This window comes from Magallana gigas, chromosome 9 (assembly GCF_963853765.1).
Source record: "Magallana gigas chromosome 9, xbMagGiga1.1, whole genome shotgun sequence".
Taxonomy (NCBI): Eukaryota; Metazoa; Mollusca; class Bivalvia; order Ostreida; family Ostreidae; genus Magallana; species Magallana gigas.
Genome location: NC_088861.1, coordinates 40,458,740 through 40,469,545, shown reverse-complemented (window position 1 = coordinate 40,469,545; position 10,806 = coordinate 40,458,740). Strand labels below are relative to the sequence as shown.

The 10,806-nt window shown below is 33.7% G+C and overlaps 2 protein-coding genes across 2 annotated transcripts; both read left to right on the top strand.

The window, feature by feature from the left end:
• Positions 1-254: 254 nt before the first annotated feature.
• LOC136271636 (uncharacterized protein KIAA1958-like) lies at positions 255-1,872 on the top strand. Its single transcript, XM_066072014.1, has 3 exons — positions 255-1,181; positions 1,344-1,565; positions 1,703-1,872. The coding sequence occupies exons 1-3, from the start codon at positions 521-523 to the stop codon at positions 1,789-1,791; spliced, it is 972 nt and encodes a 323-aa protein (XP_065928086.1). The 5' UTR covers positions 255-520; the 3' UTR covers positions 1,792-1,872.
• Positions 1,873-4,750: 2,878 nt separating this feature from the next.
• On the top strand, positions 4,751-10,524 carry LOC136271633 (proline-rich transmembrane protein 1-like). The gene is made up of 4 exons (XM_066072008.1): positions 4,751-4,848; positions 5,479-5,645; positions 8,270-8,404; positions 9,154-10,524. Exons 1-4 carry the CDS (start codon positions 4,824-4,826, stop codon positions 9,334-9,336), a joined length of 510 nt encoding a protein of 169 aa, XP_065928080.1. The 5' UTR covers positions 4,751-4,823; the 3' UTR covers positions 9,337-10,524.
• The last annotated feature ends 282 nt before the right edge of the window (positions 10,525-10,806 follow it).

Sequence of the window (10,806 nt, the reverse complement as noted above, 5' to 3'; positions counted from 1 at the left end):
ATATTAAATTTACATTACCAAACATTGGGCGTTATAACTCAGACCTAACACCATGTTTTTAGCTTGTACCAGCTGTAGCAAGGCTTTGTTCCTTCATCCGTTGACGACAATATGCAATGTGTAAAAACAAATCAAAGATGCAGTATGTTCAATAAGTATTTAAGATATAAACAAAACATACATGCTGGACTTGCACACATGATATCAAACATTATTGGATATACGCCCATTATCCTTAGAATAAAAAGATATATTACAAACTTACTAATAAATACAGTGTTTTTGCATATGCGATACAGCTAACTTTATAACACCAGTATCAGCCTCCGGGGCTGATACGGATTCTGCAGGGCTGATATCGATCTACAGGGCTGATACGGATCCGTATCGCACCCCTTGCAAAACCACTCTGGTTTTTACTCTTTCAGAAATGGGCCGTATTATAGTTACTCTTTTCGGAACACCTCTGCTTTTTACCGCTTCGGCGTTTGTGTACATTTGCAGACGGTAAAACTGTAAAATGGATCTCAATGAAAGAACATTCGAATTGCTTGGAAATAGACTTAGTGAATTGGAATACATGTGTGGACTCAACGACACTGTAAGTGAAAAAACTGATTATGTTACGCTGGATTTGTTAGATTCGAGTCTAGGCCTAAGTGTACAGTCTGTAGATGAAAACCTCGAACTTGTAACGTCGGCTGGTATGCCCGATGTTGAAACTGAAAGGGAAAACGTGACAGACACACAAGAAGATTCTACATTTGAGTTTGTAAGGGGCCTTCAAAATACCAATACGCGTAGAAAAACTGAATCTGACTTGAGGAAATTTAATGATTACCTAACGAAGAACGGTGAACACAGAAACCCGGAGGAAATTCCGGTTTATGACCTGGATATGCATTTGGCAAGATTCTTCATGAATGCAAAGAAAGCAAGCGGCGAGGATTATGAACCCGACACGTTAAAGTCTATCCAAGGGAGTGTGAACCGTTATTTGGCCGAGAAGAAGTTGAACATAAACATCATTACGGATAAGGAGTTCAAACATTCTCGCGATGTACTTTTGTCAAAACGAAAGTTGCTTAGACAGCTGGGAAAGGGAAATCGTGAAAAACGAGCAGACCCCCTAACGCCAGAGGAAATCGATCTTCTTTATGAAAGGAATCTTCTTGGAACTGGTAATTTATGATTTAGTTCTGACTCACTTAAACTTAATTTTTTTTATGTCAGATAAAATGTCAACAAGAAAAATACAAACTCATCAATTTGTCAAGAAAAACTTACAATGTCTTTTTCTTTAATAGGCCAACAACTAATATTGTCTTTGAAATTGTTTTCAGGAGATCCCAAGTCACTGATAAATGTTTTGTATCTTAACAATACAATGCATTTTGGAATGAGAAGCAGAGCTGAACATGTCAGTCTTAGATGGGGTGATGTGCAGCAAAAGGTCACCTCGACTGGAGAGGAATATTTAGAATATAGAGAGAGATCAACAAAGACAAGAACTGGGGTCACAAGTGAGAGTCGGAGTTTTGCACCAAAGATGTTTGTAAATAGAGGTACATATTGCCAGATTTATGAAACCTTTATTTGTTAACCTGAGATTTATTCCTGAAACCTGAGTAGTTTGAATGTTGCATATAGATTAGTATATGGCTCTCTATACATAAACTACATATATGTTTTGTCATTTAAGATAATCCCCGATGTCCTGTGTTAGCGTATAAGGAGTTTGCAAGGAGAAGACCAGAACAGATGAACAACCCCGAGTCGCCATTTTACTAAGGAGTTTCAAGGCACCCTCAAAAAGCTTGGTATATCAACCAACCAATGGGAAAGAATACGATTGGCAACATAGTGAAGGTCATGTGTGAGGCGGGGAATCCAAGGAAGAAAAGTTAACCACAGCGCAAGAAAGACAGCCATTAGTTCCCTAGTACATGCTGGTGTCCCCCCAACCATAATTCAGCAGCTGTCCGGCCATAAGAATGTTAACTCTAGTAATAATTACAGCACTGCCTCCAATGAACAGCAGAGGCACATGTCTTCTATTCTTACAAACTATTCATCTAGTTGCTCGGAACCACCAGTCACAGAATTCGACAGTTCCTCTTCATCCCTTGATAAATGTAGCTCAGCTCTGCCATCCACCAGTGTGGTGCCCTCATCAAACACTGATGATATTATTCATCAAACACTGACTGAAATAAGTTCTTATGAAAATCAACCCATAATGAAAGAGCATGTCTTTGGCAATTTTAGGGGGGCCAATATTTCTGGCAATGTTATATTTAACTTCTCTTCCAAACAACCAAAATCCCTTAAGAGATGTAGAGTCATCTACAGTGATTCAGAGTCAGATTAAGAAAAAGGAACTAGATCTGTGATATCTTGTAAATATGTTCAAATATTCAAAATGAAGTTGTGTTATAGCTTTAACTGTGATATTTTCTTTGTTATTAAACTTTGTTATTGTTAAAAAATATGAAACATTATTTGTTTTTAAATTATCTGTTAAGTTTACCAGTAATGTGTTAAATTTTGTCTTTATACAAGTATCATATTGTTTAAAATGAATTTTGAATCATTTATGTTTATAAGAAAAAGAAACTGGGTCTGTTATATCTTGTAAATATATATATGTTCAAATATTAAAAGTGAAGTTGTTTTATAGCTATAAATGTGATATTTTCTTTGTTATTAAATTTTGTTATTGTTAAACAATATGAAAGTTTATGTGTTCAAATTATCTATTAAGTTGTTGTTTGTTATAATTGTGTTAAATTATGTCTTTATACATGTATCATCTTGTTTAAAAATGAAATATCATTTATGTTCATATTCTCTGTTAAAGTTGTTGTTATTAAACAAACTACATTGTTAATCTAAATTGTTTTTGTTTTCTGTATGTTATTAGTAAGTATGTAATAAATATAATAATACATACCCTTTTCCATATCACACCCTGTATCAGCCCGAGATTCCAATATCAGCTCGGGGGCCGAAGGCCCGAGGGCTGATATTGGTCGAGGGCTGATACAGGGTGTGATATGGAAAAGGGTATGTAGTATTCTCTATATATTACCTTATAAAAGAATAATTACATGTAAATAATTTAATATGAGAACAATCTCAACGTACAAAACAACTTAAATTAATTTGTAAACCAACGTCTATAATTGTGAGGTCTAAGTTCTTTTTTTACTTACATTAATTGATTTTCTGTAAATACGGTATCCGATTGATTATATTTTTTTCAAGAATAAATGGAATATCGACGAAGAGAACGAAATAGATCAATAACTATAAATATCTGTATTAGTCAAATATGTCCTTTATTCTATTTTCATTCACAGAGAAGACTTGTGATTAGGTATAGAAGCCTAGGTTGTAAATTTGACCAGCCTGAGGTATGTTGCACATTTGAAATTCGCATACACTGATATAGGATAGTATTTTTAAATTGCAAACTTCTAAAGTAAACATGTTTGGGAAACCCCCGCAAAGATTATTACTTACATTAAGCTCTACGTTAAAATTAAATAGAGCATAACCAGATTGTTATCTTATTCTGAACTTCCCTATACCGATAGGATACATTGTAAACAAACACTTGATTTAAGGGACGACGGGATATTATTTCAAAATGGAATGCTGAATCATACCCCCCCCCCCCCCACCCCGTTTATGATATGCCGTTAATTCTGTTTAGTGGAGTTCAAAATTTCATGTTTAATCTAACTTTATAGTTATCAGAAACTTTTAGCTATAAAGTTTCATATTAACTTAATTAATAAAAATAACGACACTGCGGATCAAAACCTTTGGACTCGCAACTTTTATAGAATAATTTTTGTCGTTATTTATATAAATTAAAAACCACTGCAATTTTTCTTTTAACAAAAAAATCGGAAAAATCCGTAGATAGTTAGGTGATTAATTATGATCTAACAATTAGTATGAAAAACGTCAGTCTGCATGCGACCCAGTGGAAGATTGTATTTGTTGACAAAGTCGTTGTATCGACCATAGAACTTACGAAAAGATGACTTCAAACGATACTGTTGATTATAAGTGCTGTATTATCAACTTGTGTGTCAATAGCTTGCTTCGTCTTAGGAACTGTTCATACGAAGAGCATGTCCTTGTGAATCGAATCAACTGAGAGACAACAACACCATATGCAGGTGATGAATGCGCGTTATTAATGTGATGCTTACATCCAACCAGTATGATATCCTTTATTTCTTACGAAAATTAATAGTAATTCATAGCTATGACATGACTGAAATCTATCCGTCTGTTTATTGATTGATGAAACACTGCGTTGACCTATTATAGATTAAGGATTGCAGGAAATAATCATAATAATGCCCGACACAAATTCCTATAGGATGAGATTTTACTTTTTCTTTTATCTAACATACTGATGTACTTTAACAATAATCAAGTTAATTTTACTTATTTGTAACGATCAATTTATCATTTGAAATATGAAAATATAAACAAAAAAATGCTTAATTTGATTATTCATGCGGGTTATGAAGGCGATCATTGCAGAAAAAAATTACCTAATCCATTAATAGGAGTTTTGTATTTTTCTGCAGTGGTGCAACCTTCATATTCCCCATGAAGTACCAAAAATAGCATTCTGTTGTTTTCTCTTACCGGATTTCACCAAATCTGTCGTGTTTATAAATAAAAACTTTTAACGTCAAAATTTTACCTGTGATCAGTTACAGATAGTATTTAAATCTCCTCCACGCTAACTAACATATCAGTCAGAGACTACATATTTAACATAACAGATTAACAGGATGCCTTCGAGGATAAAACCGAGTCGTAAGTGATTATTATTATTTGTAATTAATAGCATGCAATCTGCTGACAAAAATCGGGCGTGATTTATTCGAATTTTAAAAAAAGATAAACCCATAGGCAGGTTAGATTAAATTCTATCATTTGCAAATGTGTGCTATGAATATTAATATCAGTTACCGATTATTATCACCTTTTATAATTTTGAGTAAAAAGGTTCTGAAAATGATAGACCTTGCTTGATCAATATAAAAGCAATGTGTATCGTTCCGATCCTCTCAAATTATAGTTCAACATGTAATCCACCTGTATCTCAAACGACCGTGAGCATGCTAGGTTCCGTTCGTCATCGAAAGCAAGATTTTTGGCCGAGTGGTTTGCGCGGTGGTCGCTCATTGCTACGAGAGTGCTTTCCAGAGGTTATGTGTTTAATCCCCGGCCGGGGCTTGAACTTATGAAAGATAATGTGTCGACATGACTGGTTAGATGTTGCATACTATTTTACCAAAAAAAAAAAAGATTACAATAAAAACAGTAGATGCATTTCTTACATCACATGTATTAAAAAATTGCTACATTTAACGTTCATTTTTTAATCTAGTATAGTAAAAGGTATTACAATGTATTATGAAATATCTTTTTTCATTTTCTTAGCAAAACCTGCACATCATTCTCAAGCAGCAGAACAAAGTGATCAGATATCGTTCATTTACGGGAGTCAGTATGACCAGTATCCGAGGGGTAACCAGTATCCATCACATGGTGGCGCTTCATATTCTGGAAACCAATACCAACCGCAAAACAACGCCCAGGATCAAGGGGTACAGTCGATTAGCAAAACAATCTTCATACATACATAAATATCCAAAATGTGTTATTTTCATTTAAGCTTAAAAAAGGTCAACAAGTGATGCTTTAAAGCTGATTGGTCCAACTTTTTGCTTGTATGATAGTCTTAAAATGTAAAAGGTTTAAACATATTAAGTTTGTTAGAATTGTAAATAAAACATTTTTCTATATACAACCGCTGGCCTCTTTGAAAACAAAAATGAAGTAAATTAGAAAAATTTCCTTTTGGTCATAAACAATTCAGTGCACATTTGAAATTGAAGTTAACACAGCAATAATAAATTTAGTTCAGCTCGCTGATTGTTTCCTATCAAATAACTCCGAGTTTATTGAATTGTTTACTCTACTGTCTAAAAAATCTACATCATTTAGTAAAAAAAAAAAAATTTTCAGTTTATCTGTTTTGGAACGCCCCCTCTTTCAATTACAGTTTCAGTACACAAACAAAATGGTTTACTGGGTTTTGAATAAAAACTACAAGAACAATTTCAGGATGATATTTTTTTTAAAGTTCAGAGACTTACTAAATAGATAAAAAAAAATGTGAGGTTTTTGTATTGTATACTAAAACAATAAATCAATTTCCGCCTGTAAAATAAAAACCAAACCTTCGCTAACATTTGTGGAATGAACTCTGTGGTCAGAAATAATCAGACTTCAATTTTTCTATAGTCAACCTTCCTTACTTACGTAGCAATACACCTTCATCGCCTGCATATGGTGTTTTATGTCTTTTAGTTAATTTGATACACAAGGGCATGCTCTTCGTATGAACAGTTTTTAAGGCGAAGCAAGCTACTCACAAACAAGTTGATAAAACAGGACTATCAACAGTCTCGTTTGAAGTCACCTTTTTGTAAGTTCTACGGTCAATACAACGACCTTGTTACCAAATACAATCTTCTACTGGGTCGCAGGCTAACTGGGGTTCTTCATACTAATTGTTAGACTATAATTAATCACCTACCAATTTTCGTGGATTCCGTTGTTAAGTTGATCCATGAAAATAAATGTTCATTGAAACGCAATTTTTATTAACTTTTTTTGTTTTGCCTCGGACTAGAATGTCTCGACGTCGCGTCACGTGGTGCCTCATAAATTTCTTTACAGGGCAAGCGTCAAAATTTAAACGGCAACATGGCGGACGTAACGTTATTTGAGCTGATTTTTTTACACAAACGTCCAACCATACATTTAATTTATTTAGAGTGACCCCCCCCCCCTTTGCCCGTGGTGACGTAATATTACGATCCTACAAAGGCATCCAGGTTTGAACAAACGACTGACAAAGAAGGTAAAAAATTAGAGAAATATTATATAAACTTAATCGTTATATATTATCTTTGTTTGTTTACATATCAAACTGTAGGTTCTCGACAAAACAAAACACTTATTAGGTTTATTACTGACTGTTTAAAGAAATTTGTGGTGTCGGTAAAGTACATAGAAGGCTCGGCTCCATAAAACCTAATAAGTAATAGTATTGAAAGGGTCATTGGCCACGAATTTACGTATCCTGGAAACTGTGATTTTTACTTTATCCACGAAAATTAATACCCTTGAATATTAATGAAACCACAGTAATTGTCTACGGACTTTTTCATTTTTCCCCATTACGACAAAGAGTACACGGCGGGTTTGACCAGTCAGCAAAGGATGCTCACTCCTTCTAGGCACCCGATCATACCTCTATCTATTTGGAGGTCCGTGTTGTTCTGCTTTGAGTTTGTATTTCGTTTTATGGATTTTTGAAATGGTGGACAGTTTGTTATTGTCATTGTTCATTGTAATTACAGAAGCAGACGTCTAAGTATGCCATTCAATGATTATGTACACGTAACTTGGTAGGCACATTGTTACTGCAAAATGACATGAAAGTAAAGAGGATGAAATAACATTAATTTATTTCCTATGTAGCTTGTAACACGATATTTGATTGGCTAATAAGTCGGATGTAAATTTTTGTACACCCGACATAAGCCGGAGGTAAAAAACGCGATCAAATAATGCATTCAATGTGTAAATGGCATGTCTTGAAAGTGTTTATACATCCTTGATTGAACATAAGAGACAGGTTTACTTAGTTTACATAGGAAATAGATTTCATAGATTCGGTATCTATATTCAATGCTCGGCCACCGGGTGCATGGAATACAACCCATGCTGCATCGCCGTACGCCCTTGATTGAACCTAAATAACCAATCTTATTACCTACATGTACGTCGCTTATAACGCAAGATCTGATTGGTAAACAAGCCGGATGTAAATTTCCGTACCACCTGCTGAAGCCGGGTGTAAATAAAATGTAACGTCACAATCCACTTGTTGTTTACGTATATTTGGTCACAATAATATAACATCAAAGGAATTTAGTGAATAAACAATTTGTCATAATTTTTGGTTCTTTACATCAAATTATTTCATTGGTAAAACGTACCAGTGAAACATGAGGATATGAAAATCCGATGCAATTTATAACCAATATAATGTTAATTGCCGTAAAATGTATTTTCGTTAATTTGAATTTCCATAGGTTCAAAAGGAAACACTTAAAAGAAGAAATTTAAGTAATTTTGCTCAACTATTGTTTTCCAGCCTACACAACATAGCGTTGTACCTAATGCCAGAAATGCTGCCCCTCCCAACAAAGACTACATGATCCCAGCTGTCCTTTCGTGTGTGTTTTGTTATTGGCCGACAGGACTATGTGCAATTACGGCCGCTTGCAAGGTTTGATTGAATTATGGTTTCAAATATATATGCATTTTGATACGTTTTAATTAGAAACAAAGACATTTTTAACCCATTAAGAAACTGTCAAATGAATGTCGAACACTGAAATGCAACGAGAAGAGCCATGATAGTTACCTTAACTGCTGGTACCAAAGCTGGGGTTTTTTTTTAATGAAAAACTTCTTGTTTGAAAGTTAAAACGTTGATTTTCCCTCAGTCGACATTATTATATAATTTCTCATTTTGTTTCTTTCTCGCATTTACTTTGGTATAAAAGACTCAATTACCTACTTCATTTTAAGTATTCTTCATGAACCGATATTAAGAAAAGCTAACGCCTATAAACGGAAACAGTATCAGAATACCCCCCGAACATAGGCGAAAATAGGAAAGAGTATTTAATTTGTATTTTAATCATATTAATATACATGTAGCATTTCCATAGGATTTGAAATTGCAGCATAACAATTTCCTGATATACATCGGGTTTATTACAGTAAAAGCGTATTTACAATAAAAACTTTTATACTGAACACCTTCCAAAATGAGTTTAACGAATTGATCACTTCAAAGTTGTAAATATAACATGTATTAACATTTTTTATGACATCAGACGAAAGTTTGCGATGTTACATGATTAAAACAATTGCTTTGTTTTCAACATTTTGAATCAATTTCTTTGCAAAAATGCACGCATGTATTTTACATTCTTTATTCATTAATATGTTTACTTTGATGTTTAATAGGCTAATATGGCAGCAGAAAACGGGGATGTTATAGAAGCAAGAAGACAGTCCAGGAAAGCGCGCATATATGCGACAGCTGCTGTCATAGCAGGAATTTGTTTGATTATTTGGGGTGTTGTAATTTATGTGGTTATTTGTGTACATCTCGATCCTGCATATAAGACCAATTCATTGTGGTGTTAAATATTCAGTAAAGGATGAAAAATAGTTCTTTATATGAACTACTAAGCCCTATATACCAAATGTATTTTCTAAATATTTATTATGTTTGTATTTAACTTTTTCTAAATTACTGAAACTTAATTTTGATACCCGTTTATTTATTTATATTTTTTGCAAAATTTCCTTACTATAAGAATCAACTTATAATGTACTTTATACCCAGTTACTTCTTAATATCATAGGTTGCTCGTCGATTGTCACTAGCACTCAGATTTCATTAATATTTTCTCTTCCCATATTATCCTCACATTTAATGTTGTCAAAACATATTTTGATTACTCGGATATTGCTAATCATAGTTAGTTTCTTTAATTTCCAATGGTTTAAAAGCTTTAATTTATGATAATTTTGGTTTACAGTTAAAACAAGACAATAGACATATCATTACTGAAAATTTATCTTTTAAATATAAATAAAGTTATTAGTCCCCTCCCGGTTTCACCGGAGGGGACAATAGGTTTCCTCTGCGTTCGTCTGTCCGTCCGTCCGTCTGTCCCACTTCAGTTTTCCACACCTTTTTTTTTATTTATGCGTTTGAGAAATAATATAAAATTTGCTGAACGCGGCTTCAAAATGTCAAACTACAGATCTGGTTTACACTTTTGTAGCGTCTGGTTGACATATTTTCGAGAAAATTAAATTTTTATATTCCAATTTGTTAATGTTCGGGTTCCTTATCGGGTTCGGTGTGTATTGAATAAACAAGTAAAGTATTTAGTCAGTAATAATATCGTACATTGCTTGTACCATTCCTTTTATTGTTTCTAACAAGCAAATAAGTTCTATAAAATAGTGTCAAGCATTGTGTTGTATATTGAATTGATTTTTTGTATTATTTCAATTGGGTTCGTTATCGTTATCTGTTGATTCAGGGTACAAAAGACAGTAAGAAATGATATTCTGCATACCAGTGCATTTTTTCACACTACCAGCAAATACTTAATGGACTTGGCGAAATTACAGGAAATAAAATAAAGAGTATTATTTACCCAATTTTTTTTTTAATTTCTAGATCAACAATGTAGTTTGAATGTCATCTGCTCTTTGATCTCTGATTAAAGCGTAGCATCTCGTTTATAATAGTTTTGAATTAGATGTATGCTTCGAAGCTTCTATAAAATAATCAAAACCGGTAAGGGACGTGTATTGCTTATGCAATACTCTCAGAATGCTTTTTCTACGCAGGACAGTTAAGGCAACATTTTGCTTTTAAACAGCAGTAAAAGGAGGTCGTTTTGCTTTCGTCTATTCATTTCTGCATAATGAATAGTTCTAAACTATTTTGGGTGTTATTGTAAAGATATGGGTCTCCTTTACTTGACCATGTCTAAATTTGTCGGTCACGTGACTTTTTAGGGTCACGTGGGCGTCTTTTAGACAAAAATCGTCAATGCTAAAATGAGACAAAAAGTTCAAGGGCAAGGCAAAGAA